General features: G+C 47.7%; 1 protein-coding gene across 8 annotated transcripts in view; it reads left to right on the top strand.

Annotated features, from left to right (window-relative positions):
• Snx29 (sorting nexin 29) overlaps window positions 1-17,082 on the top strand; it is a 474,149-nt gene that overhangs the window by 81,865 nt on the left and 375,202 nt on the right. For 7 of the 8 annotated variants that reach the window (XM_076577840.1, XM_076577839.1, XM_076577841.1 and 4 more), the window contains 3 exons: window positions 8,390-8,520; window positions 13,647-13,722; window positions 15,542-15,624. In XM_076577840.1, the coding sequence (XP_076433955.1) occupies window positions 8,390-8,520; window positions 13,647-13,722; window positions 15,542-15,624 (290 nt within the window). Of the gene's footprint in view, window positions 1-1,647; window positions 3,550-8,389; window positions 8,521-13,646; window positions 13,723-15,541; window positions 15,625-17,082 lie in introns of those variants that run through there. The other variant, XM_076577846.1, reaches the window with a different exon arrangement.

Genomic DNA, 17,082 nt, shown 5'->3' with positions numbered 1-17,082 from the left:
TTGATCTTCAGAGCCTAAGGGAAGAGATAACTGTCCTATGTGACAATAAGACTGGACCTAAGAACTGTGACAGGGCTGATGACGTGACTCCATTGGTAGAATGCTTGACTGGCATGCACAGAGTCCTGGGTTTGTGCTCCAGCTCTGCATAAACTGGGAGTGGTTCTATCATCAGAACACCTGTGGGTGGGGCATGGAGGCAGGAGGCCATCTTCAGCTACATAGAGAGTTCAAGGTCAGTACCTGGACCAAGTGAGACTATCTCAAAAAGCAGAACACTGAGAGCAGTGCTCCATCCGCATGCCCGACCAATGTTGTGATGTTGTAGGTTAGTGAGTATCTCTTTGGGTTCGCAGGATGAAAGAACAAGATTCCATGGAGTTGAGATTTGGCAGAGTGCTTGGCCAAGCTCAGGGTTAGGTGGCTGCTCCCCAGAGCTCAGTCTGTCTGCACTTGCTGCCTTAACTACGTGGGACGTAGATTTAAATCCGTGGAGGCTAAGGTACAGCCTCATGGGAAGTGGCGAGTGTAGACCTTGCCTGCAAAGCAACCTGGACTCTCGGATACTCACTGCGTATCTTTTCTTTTCTTGGAACAAGTTCTTTTCCCTCCCAGTCTCTGGTCACATCTGAGACCTGAGCCAGTGGTAGCATCCACTTGTAGGGTGCTGCAGAGCCTAGCCACATGATGCCTGAGGCCTTTGACACACACGCTGAGTGATGTCCACCTGCTGCTGCTGCTCTTCACAGTTCTGTTGACTCCTGCTTTTACAGTCACACAGGCACTTGAGACTTGGTCTTTTAAGCCCTAGAGTACTGATGGGACTGATCATGGCTGACTTTCCCCTGATAGAGTGGCGTGAACACGTGTGGAGTGTCTTTCTGTGGGGCTGAGATGCCGTAGTGCTCTTAATATCCACAGGATGCCTCCAGTGCTGGCCTCTGATGTTCATGTTTGTGTAATGTCAACTTCTCTTTTGTTTCTCTGGAGAGTATGCCTGTTTAGAAAATTTTGGGGCTGGGTGAGTACTCAGCAGAAAATCATACTTGTTGCTCTTGCAGAGGACCCAAGCTGGATTCCCAGCCCCAACACAGTGAGTCACAGCTATCTGTAAGACTAGTCCCAGGGAATCTGATACCCTCCTCTGGCCTCTGTAGGTACCAGGCACCATTCTTAATATTCTGACCCTGCCCCTTGGGACCACCCTGTGTCCTGATGTAAAAGTCTCTTTTTAAGGAAAACTCCGCCCCTTTCTCTCTCTTTTCTCTTTTCCACATCACTCCCACAAGGTGTGTGCCCCTCGACCTCTCCCTCCTTCCCTCCCTCCTCCCATCCCTCCCTCCCTCCCTCCCTTTTTCTGTCTCTCTGCCTCTCTATCTCTCTATTATAATAAACTCTCCATGTGGATACAGTGTCTGGGTTGTGTATCACTGCATCTGCCCAGCATGTTTCCCTGCACGTGTGGGATACCCTTGGGGTCCCTCCCGCCTCCACCCCAATAATAATATATCATAACAACCATGCATGGGATGCACATACACACATGCAGGCAAAACATCTATATATATAAAATAAAAAAATCTAAAAATTTAAAAGGTTTTGCTCTCATTCACGTATGTGCATTGACCATCCCACCATGTGGTCATCTGTGATGTTCCCCATGCTACAATGTACAGATGAAAGAAAATCCCACAGAGTTGAGATTTGGCAAAGAGGTTGGCCATGCAGGGAGTTGGGGTCACATACGCTGCTCCCCAGAGCTTAATATTTTCCATGTAAATACATAATCCAGTTGTTTTATGTGATGTCACCTTTCCTGGCCCATGAGATGCCCAGGTTAAATCCTTGTTTCTGGAATCTGGGAGAGTACTCGGGCTAAGATCAGTGTTTGGACGGACTGACTTAATGACAGGGTTTCCTCTCAAGCATGGGTAGTGTCAGCCAGAACCTGACAGGAGCAGAGGAGCCTGAGGAAGCAAGTGGGGAGCTTCCTTCATGCCTGAGAGCTGGAGCTGGGCTGTCAGTCTTTCCCTGCCCATGGACAGGGCTCACACCTGCTCTCCTGGTTCTCAGAAGCACGCCACTGACTTTCCTGGGCATCAGCTCCAGGACGAAGAGTGTAGGACTTCCCAGCTTTCCCAGACTCACAAAGCAGCACCACCTCAGAGTCTAAGTGTACCTACTCAGACCTCTCACTGGTTCTGTTTCTCTGCCAAACTCTCACTTGCTAAATGGTTCTGCCACTGTTGAGTATTTAGGTTGTTCACCTTTGTTGTTATTTTGGGGGTAGCATCTCTGGATGTAGCCCAGGTTGGCCTTTGACACATCATCCTGCCTTGTCCTCTGGAATGCCTTGTATATAAGGCTATTTTCCACTCCCAAACTATTTGTTAGAGTCATTTCTAAACAGCATCATTCATGTCCACAAACTGTGGATACTCTTTTTTTTTTTTGTTTTGTTTTTTGAGACAGGGTTTCTTTGTGTAGCTTTGGAGCCTTTCCTGGAACTTGCTCTGGAGACCGGGCTGGCCTCAAACTCACAAAGATCCGCCTGCCTCTGCTTCCCGAGTGCTGGAATTAAAGGAGTGTGTCACCACTACCCGGCAAGCTGTGGATGTTTTGAGCCTGGGAGCAAAGTCTGTGACCTCTTGTATTAGTCATAGTTCACCTGAGAAACAACTGGTGGTGTGTGTGTGTTTTCCTTGATTACTTACCTTTATTTATGCATGTATGTCAACATCTCTTTGTTTGTTTATTTATTTATTTTGAGAGAGGGTGTCATGTAGCCCAGGCTGGCCTGAAGCTAAGGCTGGCCTGAGTCTCTGCTTCTCAAGTGCTGAGATTCTGATATGCATCACCATGCTTGTCCCCCCTCTTTTTCCTTTCTCCTGATTTGGACAGTTGGCACAGGGGATGGTGGGGATGCGGTTAGTTTAAGTCTGCAGGTGGATTGGTAGCAGAAGAGTCGCAGCTCAAGTCCAGAGGCAGTTTGCTGCAGAGTTCCTTTTTGTTTTCTGTTGAGATTGGGTGTTTCTGTGTTGCAGCATCTGCTGTTTGGCTGAGGCCCATGTAGTCCAACAGGATAATCTGTTTAACTAAAAATCCACTGATGTAAATGTTAACCTGTAAAAAAAACCCTCACAGCAACTTCTAGCATAATGTTTGACCAAATATCTGACAGAGTTGCCCAGCCAAATCGGCTCATGCAATTAGCCATCAAAACTGCCTTTAGTTCTGTGAGGGCTTGGGGATGCCACCGCGTTCTGTGGCTCTGTAGGTGGGTGCATGTGACTCAGTGCCTTAGACCCAGTCATTTTTCTTCCTACCTCTGGTGCCATGGAGTGCAGCTTGGAGGGGAGGCCAGCTTGTAAGCCAGGGCAGCTGCTGGCATTGTGATGTGTAAAAGGCATAGAGCAGTGCTGGGTGACCTTGGGAGACTGGGCCTCCATGGACCATGGACAGACTCTCGCTGGTGTCCAGGGGCATCTTGATTGAAGAGTCTACAGAGCTAACTGGGGAGGAGCTGAGCAGTGATGAGCGCCTTATTGAGTAATACTTGACTTTTGATTTAAGCTTGTAGTCACAGGAGAGGTCTAGAGTCTGCACATGGCAGTCATGTGGGGGAGTGTGGCCAGGCCAGGGGCTCAGGGACGCTTGCCACTGCTTCTGGCAGAATCTGATGCTTGCTTGTTTTTAGGATGAGGTGGTGGCCCAAATTTAGGCTTTCTGTTTGCTGGTGATTTAACCAGTTCTTTGGTGCCTGATCCCTCTTTACCCAGTATCTGTCACAAACATTGGCTTTGCTTTTTGTTTTTCTTCAGAATAGGCAATTGCTTTATTATGGAAAAGAGTTTTTTCAATCATCTTGTATGTGCTCTGATACCAGTAAGGAAGTGAGTTTGGAGGGGCCTTAGGGCCTCAGAGAGTTACAGTGTGAACCCAAGCCCATCTAGTGACTAAGCACCCTGCTCTTCATATCTCCTAGTAGTCTACAGCAAGAGCAGGATGAGCAGTGAGCCCCAGCTTGTCCACCTAGTGCCTGCAAGGGCCAGGCTGGCTCCATGGACCCCCCCCCCCCATTCCAGGCCCAAACATGCACCTGCACAGTCAAGCAGGAAGGCTGTGTATGAGGGCTGCTGATGCCCGGGGCAGAAGATGGTCAACAAAATAACTGGACCTGGGTACAGAATCTGTCCCGAGGACATTGTCTCAATTCCAGAAGAGCTGAGCAGCAAGATTCCAAAGCACTTGTTCAGAGACCAGAACACCTGGTCTGACCTGAATGTGCACCAGGCATTAACCTGTGGGGATGGGAGTGGGTGTGTGTGTGTGGGGGCAGGGGGGGGTCTGGGGGTGGGTGGCTGGGGGTGGGATGGAGTGGGGGGTGTTTGTCCTCATGGGCTCAAGAGTGTAGACTCCTAACACTTTTGTTGTTAGAATGGGTTTTAATTAATTAATTAATTAATTAATTAATTAATTTTTGTGGTGGAGATAGGCTCTTGGTCAATTTTCATTTGTTTTTGCAGTCCTAGTGATTGGACTCAGGGTTTTATGTAGCCCAGCACCGGTGTCCTGGCCTTAAATTCCCAGAGATCTTCCTGCTTTTTTGCCTTCCAGTGCTGGGATTGAAGGAGTGTGTCACTATGCCCGCTTTAATGAACACAGAGTGATGAATGAGTATCTGACGGCGTGAAGATGAACTTATAAGTGCAAGCTGAGTGGGAAAGACATAAAAAGGTTTACATGTACTTTCATTACAACTGTGTGAACAAGAGGAGTCGTGGGCAGCACAGTGGGTCTGATGCTTGTGTGTTTTTAGGATGTGGGCATTCTCTGTCTGCTGGTGATTTAACCGTTTCTTTGATGCCTAGTTCCCCTTTGGCTGCCTAGGCACCCTCTTACCCAGTTGTGTTTGGGATCATGTGGCCAGAGGTGTTTTCTTCCACTTTATTTTTAACATTGTCTAGGTTTTGAAACAAATATTTTGTTTTAATGATAAGCAATATTTTCTGTTATTTTAAAGTCAATCTTAAATGTTTTTACATTTGTGCGTGCGTGCGTGCGTGCGTGCGAGTGAGTGAAACTAATTTGTACAGTCAGTTCTCTCCTTTCATCAGATGGGTCCTGGGGATCAAACTCAGGTCATCAGGCCTGACAGCTGCACCTTTACCTGCTGAGCCATCTCACTGGCCATTTTAAGCCAATCTTGATGCCATGTTTTGCGGCCTGTTGCTTCAGTAGTCAGCTGAGACAGTGGACCTTTGGGGTTGAAACCATACCCTTTGTGGGTCTGGTTTCACTTTAACTCACACAGGTTGCTGGGAAATGGCAAGAATTGTCTTTGAAACAAGCAGAAAATTCCACATGCCCAGAGAGGTAGTGGAACAGTTGGAGACAGGATTTGTTAATCCCACCAGGTAAGAATAAGACCACTACCACAATTTTTGAGCCGAATTTGAAGCAAGCTTTATTAAATACTGGCCTGGGTGATGGACACTGGCCATGTCCATACCTGGGATTCCCAGAGAATGGCTATGAATTATATTAGTCTAGTCCTTACAAAGGCAAAACCCACAAGGCCATGTGCTTCCTGCCTTCATCCAATTGGTGGCAAGCGTACATCCTGATGTACTTCCTGCCTATGTACCTCCTGCCTAGGTGTGATCAAGCACATCCTGTGCAGTTGGCGCAACCAACCTTGGTTATGGAAGTAAAAAACTCGTGGCTTGTTATCTTACATGAACAATAACCCCCAGCATTCCAGGAAGTTACTTGTCCTCGGGCGAGTGGGGCTCACAGGTCAGAGGCATTTTTGTTTTATAGATCTCTTAAGCACAGTAGTTTAAACTTAAAACATAACTATATCTCTCACAGACTGGCCAGTACTGCTGCTTTCTCTAAGAATGTGTCCTGACTGCCAGCATGCCACTTCCCTTGGTCACTGTTGTATACATGATGACATGAGCACTCCATGGTATGGTTAAGAGAAAGGTTGGTATTGTAGACCTGAGAGAGAGGACAGTCGGAGGCTTCTGGAAAAGTCGGAGCAGAGGGAGAAAGTAGCCTGGAGAAGGCCAGAGCTATCTATGAGAGATGGGAGAATAGCAAGGGATAGAGAATAGAGAGCAGAGGGAGAGAGGCAGGAGCAGGGGTCAGAATGGCCAGGTTATAAGGAGGAGGAGGAGCTGAGGGGAGGAGGCAACTAGGGTGCTGGCATGGACTTTGAAGTGCTGATAGGCACTGGAGGCATATGTTAGCTGGAGAACCGTAGGTCCCTTTTTTGGAGGTAAGAGAAGTGCCTCCTTTTGGTAGAATGGCCTTCACAAGTCCTGAGGAATGCTGCTTTTTTGTCTAGCCACCAGAAGTTCTCCTATAGTCCAGGTTAGGCTGGGCCCAGACTCAGTTTTGGACAAGTAAGTTGGCGTGCCCTTTTTGGGAGTAACCTGACAACCACCTGTTGCACCAGAGCCCCAAGAGGGTGGTTCTAATAGCCTAGAGGGGCAACCATGTTTACCTAACACTTGGGGGTCAGTGACAATGACCCTGTGCTAGCCATGGAAGGAAACAATTCATGGTAAGATTCTGTTAGGACTGTTCCCTGGGTTTCTTACGCAATGCTCCCCCCAGCTAGATTTGGTTATTAGATTTTAAATGCTTGTAAAGAAACAATCCACCTAGAAGAGTGTGCCACACAGTATAAAATGTTTGCAGAGAAAATGTCCCATCCTATTCCCTAAAATAAAGAAAAGCTGCATGTGGAGGCTCATGCAGGCAGGAGGCTGGACACCATTGTGGTTTGATTTGGAAGACCTCAGTCTTGGTGCTGTTGTGAATCACCAGTGACCTTGGACAGGTGACACTATTTTGAGACAGAGTCTCATCGTGTAGCCCAGGTTGGCCTTGAATTCATTCCTGCCCTCTTGCCTCTGCCTCACAAGCTCTGGATTACAGGTGTGAGCCACCATACTTGTGGTCAGGGTCTTTCTCTCTCTTGTGGTACTGCAGATTAAACCTCGAGCTTTGTACATACAAACACTGCACCATGGAACCATGGGGCTGTGAAACAAGGCCTTGTTATGTGGCTCAGGCTGGGCAGCTTCCTACCAGGCCTGCTAAGTTACATGATTTGGGACTGGGGAGAAGATGGCTTATTGGTTAGGAGCATTGGCTGCTCTTCCGGAGGACCAACTTCACAGCTATGTGGGCACAGTAAAGCCACTGAACTGGACTACTTCATGGGTAGAAAGAAAGATTGGAGAAATTCAAAATTGTCATGGCGATCTCTCTGGGGCATAGAGACTAGCAAAAGGCTGGGAAAGCTCCACCAGTCTTTAAAGAGAAAGGTTAGGAGGGAGCTTGGAAGTTAGGATAGGGAGTCTGCGAGCCAGGACACGTGCTAGGAGGGAACTCGTTGCCCCATTGCCTGTAGGGACAGAGAAGGGGAGTGGTGATTCTTCCTGCAAACAGAAACCTGCTTCACTAGAGTCTGAGGAATGCTGTGTAGGATCTTTCTGTTTACCTGGTCAGAGGCCAGCCTGAGCTGAGCCCAGACTGTCATTTTAGGGGACCCACTTTGGACCTAACAGCAACCATCTGTAACTCCAGTTCCAGGGGATTTGATGCCTTTTAGCCTCTGTGGATACTGAATGCATGTGGTACATAGACATACACAGGAAACACACTCATACACATAAATCTTAAAAATTTAAATTACATAATTAGACTTTTCTTCTTCTCCCTTTTCCTTACTTGATGTAGTAGGTGTGATTTTTGATCCATTGAGCCTCTTTCTATTCTAAGTTAATGTACAGTAGTGATTGTGTGAAGAAGGTCAAGGTCATTTTAGCTGTGCACAGAGTTCTAAGCCAGCTGGGATAGACGAGACCCTGTCTCAAACAAAGAAGTAAAAAACCAAAAATCTACACCTTCCATCCACAACCAAATCAAATCAAAGCAAGAATCCAAGTTGGTAGTATGTTGAGCTACACCCAAACTCGGCAGAGCTGCCTTGGCCTCCAGTGCAGGGTGTGCACCTCCACGGTTGGCTACAGGCCCCCAAAGGGTCTTCCTCCTCAGCCGTCCTGCTCCACTTCTGAGCTGAGCCTTTGCCTTCTTGCAGGATGTTGTGATTGATGTCTGGGGCCTCTTCCAGACTATAAGTTCCACGAGAGCATCACAGCCGTTTGCTGGGTCTTTGCCCCTGTGCCAAGCACAGCAAGCTCTGGTAAAAGAGCACATGAGGGGTCTAACCTGGGCTCTGTGGTCCTGACTCCCAGCCCATGGCTTAATTCTGTTTTAGCCTCATCTAGGCCTGGGAACTTGAGGAGGCCCAGGAGATGCTGTGATAAGTCCCGAGGCCCTGTCATGCAGCTGCTTTCTTTCTCCATAGGCCGCTGGATGCGAGCACCTGCCTCCCCCCGGTACCTGGATGGGCCCCGCTGCAGGTGCTCCACGGAGATGCTGATGCCGACACTGACGTCCTCTTCCCTGTCAGTGGAGTGGGCTCCTATGGTGCAGCAGGTGGGTGCTTCCTGTCTTCTCTATCCAGTAAGAGCTTTTGCTCCAAGGACCAGATGGGGTTTTTGAGTTACCTGTACAGATAGGAATGGAAGCCAGAAGATCTGGGGCTCAGGGCAGGGACAGCTTGTAGACACTCAGGTAAGATGTGGCTTAGGGGTCTCCTGTAGAACTGGAGTGTTTACAGATACTCGGGCTGAGTGCCTCAGGGTGAACTGGTTGGCAAGACCCTAAGGGGTTCTTATGCCTGCCTCCAACAGTCTGTTGCTAAACTTGGCCATATCAAAGTTAACCATAACTAGTGACCATTATTTCGCGCCTTGGGAGATGGGAGCTGGCACCTGAACCCTGTGAAGGGCCTACACCTTCGCTCCTCTTTCTGTCTGCTGTGTCCACATGGCATCACCTAGTTGGTGTGGGTTTAGAGATGTGCAGCTAATCTGAGGGCATTTCTCAGCTTACCTGTAGCCAGTGGCCTTCTAACCCTGCATTCCCACTGGGTCCAACATCCTGTAGATTCTTATCCTCACTTTTAACTTTTGGAGTTGCTTGTTAAGTTCAGGAGTGTATTAGCTAGTTTTCTGTTGCTATGAAAAACACCATGAAAAGCACCTTATGCAGGAAAGAGTTTGTTTTGGCTTCTGGTCCCAGAGGGATACGAGCCCATCATGGTGGGAGGCATGGCAGCAACCAGAGAAGGAAGCTGAGAACTCCCATCATCCACCATGAGCAAAGAGCAGAGAGAATGAACTGGTAATGGTTAAGGTTTTTCATTCTCAAAGCCCGCCCCCAGTGATGTACTTCCTCAGCATGGCTGCACCTCCTCATAACCTCTTCAAATAGCATCACCACCGAGGACCAAGTGTTAATGTCTGCACCTGTGGGTGACATGTCTCATTCGAACCAGTACAAGGAGTGACTGTCACACACTGCTGTGGTCTGATATGGTGGACTCCAGAGCCCTCTGGGAAAGCAGCTTGCTCTTGGCAGTCAAGATGCTGTGGTAGTTGACCACATTGTGTAGCCCCAGCCCACTTACAAGGGTCATATGTCATTTGGAGTTCATGGTATTCTTTGTTCAGCATTTAGCTTCTCTGCTAAGTATATGGTACTAGGTCATGGGAGACCTTCAAGGAAATCCTACCTGAGGTTCTCTGTTTAGGGAGGGGACAGAGGATGTCTTCATTGGTGGCAGTACTGAGGATTGAACCCAAGGCTTTACGAATACTAGAACGTGCCCTACCATTGAGCTATAGCTTTAGCCTTTTTTTTTTTTTTTTTTTTTTTTTTTTGAGATAAGGTTTCTCTGTGTTGTCCTGGCTGTTCTGGAACTCATTCTGTAGACCATGCTGATCTCAAATTTATAGATAACCTCTTGCCTCTGCCTTCCGAGTGCTGAGATTAGAGGCGTGTGCCACCGCCACCTGGCATTTTTTTTATAGATTTATTCCTTAATTAAATTTTATTTATTTATTGATTGATTGATTGGTTTTTTGAGACAGGGTTTCTTTGTGTAGCTTTGCGCCTTTCCTGGAACGCCTGGCTCTGCCTCCCGAGTGCTGGGATTAAAGTTGTGCGCTGCCGCCACCACCACCTGGCTTAAATTTTTTTCTTAAGACAGAGTTTCACTATGTAGATCTAGTTGGCCTAGAGCTCACCATGTAGACAGGCTAGCTTCAGACGCTTAGAGATGTCCTTGCCTTTGCCTCCTGAATGCTGGGATTACATCAGTAGCTTTTAAGATTCTTTGCAGTTTTGTATGTATATGTGTGTGTCTATATGTGGCTATGTGCACATGAATGTATATAAGTTATGTTGGTGTTGTGAACTGAATTTAGGCCCTCTGGAAGAGCAACAAAGGCTCTTAACTACTGAGCCACCTCTTTAGCCCCATATTAAAATCTTTTTAAAATTACATTTACTTGTTTATTTATTGTAAGTGTGAGAGTCTGTGGAGATGTGCCACTGTGTGTGCGTGGAGATCAGAGGACAGTTGATTCTCTCTTTCCACCACATGGATTCTGGAGGTCACACTCGGGGCATAGGCCTGGCAGCACATGCCTTATCTACTAAGCCATCTGACAACCCAGTGTTTTTTTAAATTTTAGACAGTGTTTCACTAAGGCCACTCACATTGGCTTTCACTAGCTATTGTCCTGCACAAGTGTTATTGTTTGTTTTTGCTTTTTGAGGGGCCTGCCACCCAGCTCCCAAATAAATGCCACCCAGCTCCCAAATAAATGACACACAGAGGCTTATTCTTAATTATAAATGCTTGGCTTTAGCTAGGCTTGTTGCTAGCCAGCTTTTCTTAACTTTAAATTATCCCATCTACCTTTTGCCTCTGGGCTTTTTCCTTTCTTCTAAAATCTTACTTTTACTCTTACTGCGTGACTAACTGTGTAGCTGAGAGGCTGGCCCCTGATGTCCTCCTCCATCTCTGGCTACTTCTTTTTCTCTCCCAGATTTCTCCTATTTATTCTCTCTTCCTGCCAGCCCTGCCTATCCTTTCTCCTGCCTTGCTATTGGCCATTAAGCTTTTTATTAGACCATCAGATGCTTTAGACAGGCACAGTAACACAGCTTCACAGAGTTAAACAAATGCAACATAAACAAAAGTAACAAACCTTAAAATAATATTCTACAACACACAAGCCTCTCAAGTAGCTGAGGTTCCAGCTTGTGCTAGCAGCCAGGGCTCAGGGCTGTCTTTTAATTATGTGTGTGAAGGTGAAATGTATAGAATGTGTCCTCTGAATGTTTCCATCTCCCTAGTTTGTCTATTACTTCTTAAACTTAAATTATCCTGCCTGCCTTTTCCCTCTGGGCTTTTATCTCTTTCTATTTCTGTATTCTTTACTTCTTACTCTTTGTCTGGCTGGGTGGCTGTTGTGGCTGGCCTTTAGCATCCTCCTCTCCTTGTTCTCTTCCTCTTTGATCTCTCTTCCTCCCCCATATTTCTCCTTCCCTTTTATTCTCTCTGCCTGCCAGCCCTGCTTACCCTTTCTCCTGCCTCCCTACTGGCCGTTCAGCTCTGTTAGATCATTAGGTGTTTTAGACAGGCACAGTAACACAGCTACACAGAGTTAAACAAATGCAGCGTAAAGAATGCAACACATTTTTGTATCATTAAAACAAATGTTCCACAGCATAAATGAATGTAGCACATCTTAAAATAATACTCCACAATATGCCAGTGCATCCGGCCCACCACAGTGCCAGCTGTATGTAGGTATGTGTGTCAGCCACACAGAGGGGCTGATGTGGGGTCAGTTAGGCCACGTCAGTGTGTTGGAGCCTTGCCTTTGCTTCATGTGTGGACTCTGTCAGTCATGGCTGAATTTCAGCAGTAAGGATGACTGAGCTGAGGTAGCCTCCCTCTGAAGGGGCCTTAGAAGACACTGAGCCTTCCAACCAGAAATGTGCCATTGCACATGAGCAGAGTGAGGAATAGTTTAGGTAGCACTGGAGAGTCAGGATATTGTGTTGGTCAGCTTCCTGTTACTGTAACAAAATACTCGGGACAATCAACTTCTAGGGAAGAAAGGTTTATTTTGTTTCACAAACTCAGAGATTTCATTCCATGTTCAGTTTGCTCTGTTATCTTGGGATAACATGAAACAGAGCAACATGGTTGGAAATGAAAATGGAGGAAGCTGCTCACCTCATGCTGACAGGAAAAGCAGAGAGCTAGGAAGGGCCTGGGCATCTGATCCTCCAGTGAACCAGGTCCTGCCTCTTAAAGTCCCACTGCATTTCAGAGGCACTGTAGACTGGGGATTAAGCCTCAAGCCTTTGCAGGACACTTAACCATAGCAGAGCCACCTGACTCTGTGGTGGCTGGAAGGTGGGTGTCCCTAAGCTGTCTGCCCACTCAGAAGTGGGGTATAGGGCCAGGGCTTTTGAAAGTCCATGTGGCTGCTGGGCCCCAGAAGGTCTCAGTAGAACTTTTCAGTAACCAGAAATGTGGAACCAGAATTCAGGACTGAGGTCTCAGCCAAAGGAGAGAGTTTGAGTGCTGTCATCTTGAGAGGTAAGAGTATAGACTAGACTTTGTAGGGTCTATGGCTCACGTATGTGATCCCAGGACTCACGAGGTAGAGGCAGGAGGATTGTTACAAGTTTGAGGCCAACTTGGGCTACATAATGAGTTCCAGACCAGCTCAGGCTATAGAGTGAAATCCTATCTTAAAATTTAATTATGTAAACAATGTAAAATTTAATTATGTTGCATAATTGTTAAAGTGCACATGCTGGTAATTCAGCAGTTGGAAGGCTGAGGCAGGAAAAGCTTGAGTTAGAAGCCAGCCTTGGTTGCGTAAGGAGATCCTGTCTCCAAACAAAGAAGACCAAAAGGGGAAGCGAGGCACAGAGAGGCTGTGCCTTGCTGAATTGAAGTTGAGGAGCAGGGACTCTGTCCTGTAGCCAGCAGGGTCTGTACCCTTTAACCACACCCCTGGGTAGCAAGGTGGCAGGTACTCCCTTGACTACTGATGCCTTGCAGTCCTGGGGTGGACCCAGGCTTGCGGCGCTCTTGGGTTAATGGAAACAGCTGGAGTTGAGTGGGTGTGCAGTCCAAGGTGGAGAGGGTTTGCCTTCTCCAGGCTCGCTTCCCTTAAGTCTACCTCTGTCACTCCTGTGCCTGGCTCACGGTTCCCTTGAGTGCTGCCGTGCAGCCCCAGGCTTGCAGAGCTGCACTTTTTCCCCGGAAGGAGGCCTGAGTGGCAGCTAATGCATCTGCGACAGTCATTAATGACCTTTGCCTGTTTGCTTTAGAGATTTGTGGACTCACTTTTTGGGAATGCCTTTATTACCAAATGTTTGCTGGCTGCTTTTGTAGAAAGCTGCAGACTTTAGCAGTGGTGAGACCCTGCTGCCCTCTAGTGCCCACTGTAAGCAGGAGCAATTTGTTTAATCAAAAACCTGGTAACTTCTCTTGCTTCAAAGTTAAAAAAAAAAAGTCACATGTAGCTACCAGTGCCAAGTCTTAATGGTGCCTGAGCAAATGAACGAGGCAGCAGATAACTCCAGTGTGTGAGTGGAAAGAGTTTAAAATCAGCTGATGGAACAGCTGAGCACACGATCAGTTGAAAGTGAAGCTTTACCCTCTCTGTGTGTTTTCTGCACAGATGCCCCTGTGGGAAGTCTGGAGAATGGGACAGGACCCGAGGACCACATACTTCCAGAGTCTGGCCTTCGGTACAGGTCAGTGTCAGGATCGTGACATGCTGTTTGTCTTTGCATTTTATTCTCATTTAAAGACAGGATTGGAGGCCAAGGCCTGACCTCATGTTTGTGCTCATATGGGTTATAGATGACGATTCACCCAGATAGACGGTCTTGTGATACAGTGTCAGAGCTGGGTGGCAGTTCAGTGATGGAGTGCTTGCACAGTGTACAAAAAGCTCAGGGTTCCATCCCCAGGAGGGGCAGCAACCATCAAGCCTCATTTGCACATGACCCCTTGTCATCCCACGCCTCTGCGGCCAGGCTGAGTGCCCCTCCCCAGCCTTCCTAGTTAAGTCTGTTAGCAGCTGATGTTTATCAGCCCTGTGTTTTGTGATGTTTAGGTTATGGCGAAAGATGTAACAGTTGCCGAGTATTCGGTCTACCACCCGGCAGCTTGTAGGTGAAGAATGCTTTTCTCTTTCACGTTAACAACAACAACAACAACAACAACAACAACAACAACAACAACAGCAAACTAAACAAAACAAAAAACCAACCAAACAACAATCTAGATGGAAAACTAAGTTGCCCAGTGTCACTGTTGCGTACAGAGGGAGCCTTGCCACCGAGGTCTCCTATTACCGTCAGCTGTTGCTGTTATTTCTCCCCATCTCCTCATGATTGTAATTTGGTGTCTTGAAGTTATCCATCTGTATGCCCAACCTAGCTTCAAGGTGAGGGGTCCCGGCTGCCACATACCTTGCTTGGTGTCTCACAACAGACAGGATTCTGAAAGTGACACTATGAGCGGGCTGACCCCGCTGAGCCTGGTCTCATAGAGGATGGCGTCACTGCTCCTTCCAGGACCCTGACTCCTTTTTTTGTTGTATTTTTGAACATTTGCCAAATGCAGCAATTGATTGAGGGACACGAGTCCCAGTCGGTGACTTCTTCCTTCTGTTCACAGATAAGCCAGTGCTATTGTCCACATTAGAGACTGATTGTAAATATGCAACCAGTCCAGTTCTCTGCAGTCATTATTATCTGTACGCTTCTTCGAGCACCAGGCCTGCTTACAGGGGGATGCTGGGCAGGTTGCTGGGAGCCTATTGTCATGAAGTTTCTGTAACCATTGACCCATACATAATCTGGGTCTATGTCTATCCTCATTTAAAGGCACTTTGTGTAGAACCTACTAAGAGACATAGCTCAGTTGTAGGAGAGTGCTTGCCTAGTATTCAAAAAGCCCAGGGTTTGATTCCCAGCACCACATAAAACTGGGTATGGTGCTTGGGAGGCGAAGGCAGAAGGACCAGAAGTTCAAAGTCATCTTTGGCTACATAGTAAGTTCCAGACTGGGATATGTGAGACTCCATCATAAACAAACATACTGTTGACTAGTTGACATCGGACAGTGATGTTACACGTTTGTCTGAGGGAAGCTTATATATATAGCATTCAGGTGTCTTGCACTCGGGACAGCGACATGCATCCAGGGACCATTTTAACTAGGAAAAGCAACAATGCTAATGACAAGAGTGTGGAAAGAATAGATCCTGGACGTGTGTTCACAATTACACAGTTGGAGCAGGAAGGCAGTGATAGCTTGTCTGACTTCAGCCACAAACAAGCACATTGAGTGACTCTGAGTTTCCCTCACGGATAGCTTGCAGGAGGGTTCTTTGTGTCGGTTTGGAGTTTCCAGTAAACTTCAGACACATCTGCAGTAATGGGGAAGCAGCTGCTTTCTGTTTGTCCAGGAGATTCCCAGGGAAACCTTTCACTTGCCAGTGTTGTGAGCACTGAGGCTGTGTTCTAGGCCGAGTATAACTTCCTTCTGTCTGCTTCCTCCCAGTATGGAAGCCAGTTCTCCAGGCCGCGGAAGTCCCCTGAGTAGCCTGTTACCATCGGCCTCAATGCCTGAGTCCATGACAGTTCGTAAGTACTTCTGAGGCTGGGGCATGTGTGCTGGGGCTTATGTCTGTACAGGTGTGGACTTTGCTAGGGTTGTGAAGGTGGTGAGTGTGTGCCTGCTGTGGACTTGATTATGGTATCACTGTAGGATCCCTGGACCAAGGCCAGCTTGTGGTGCATGGGGTGTGTCTGCTAACAGATGAAGGAACCTTCTGTCCCTATGGTTTCCAAGCTGCCTCCTATGTGCAGCTAGCTGTGAGAAACTCTTCTAGCTGAGTTTTCCTGTGACTCTGGACAAATCAGTTTTGCTGATGGAATAGTCTAAAGATCAGGTGGTGTAAAACTATTTCCAGCCCCACCTCCTGGAAAATGCCTTAAAGACACAGTAGTGAAGGGTGGGTGTGAATGGTTTTATATTACAGACACACACACAAATCAACAACTGTTTAACAAGGTAGATGCTCCATGACTGAGTCAGCGGGTGGGGGTGAGACTGATGGCCCTGACTAGGTTGGCAGAGGGTGTTAGTGCAGGGCTCCGTGGTTGGCGCAGGGCTCCGTGGTTGGCGCAGGGCTCCGTGGTTGGCGCAGGGTTCCGTGGTTGGTGCAGGGCTCCGTGGTTGGTACAGGGTTCTGTGGTCATCAGAGGCCAAGGCTCTTCCTTTTCCTGACTTGTAGATCAACCTAGTTGTTTTCTTTGTTTAACAAGCTCTAGCTGTCTTATTCCTACTGCAGAAAGCAAGAAGGAGGAGAGGGGCAGAGAAGAGGTTTTCTCTATTTCTGTGTCGCATTCAGGGATCTAAACTTGGATAGAGTAAAAATTACACCTTTTCCCCTCATCAGTCTGGGTGAAAATTAGCATTTCCTTCAAATATGAACGTGCAACAAGCCGTGGAGCCCATAGCAGTGGTGGCAAAATGGGGCGTGACTGCCACCCAGAGAAGTTACAGGCCCTCAGGATGCCACTTCTTAGAAACAAAATAGTTGCCCAAGGTGATATAGAATCCTAAATATGCCATGTCTCCTGGGTCTTCACCCCTGGACCACTCTGTTTGCACATGAGCACTCTCCTTTGTCATTGGGTGTTTCCTGTATTTTCTACCGTGAGGTTTCTGGAAGGAGGCCCATGTGCATCCCAACTGCAGGCTGTGCCCATGGTCCCTGTGAACAGAAGCCGCCACCCCGCTGTGAGCCCTCTCCCTGAGGTTTCCTACAGTCTCCTGCTCCTTGGCTCTCCCTGGCTGTAAAGGAGCAAATGCTAATGTGAGCTCCACAGCTGTGCAGGGTGAGGAGATGCAGTGTGTGAGGACCAGCTGTCTCCTCCTCTTAGTGGGCAGGCAGGCTTCCTAAGGCACATCTCAGCCTCCCCACTCTCTCTTTGGTGTGGGGTATGGAGCAGGTGAATTGGGTTTCTCTGGCAGCAGTTCTTGGGACTGCCGTGATCCAGTCTCTGGGCCTCCCCATGCCACTTCCGTCCCTGACA

The sequence above is a fragment of the Peromyscus maniculatus genome, chromosome 8 (genome assembly GCF_049852395.1).
Source record: "Peromyscus maniculatus bairdii isolate BWxNUB_F1_BW_parent chromosome 8, HU_Pman_BW_mat_3.1, whole genome shotgun sequence".
Taxonomy (NCBI): Eukaryota; Metazoa; Chordata; class Mammalia; order Rodentia; family Cricetidae; genus Peromyscus; species Peromyscus maniculatus.
Note: the sequence above shows the minus strand (reverse complement) of the source record. Positions and strands in the feature narration are given on the sequence as shown.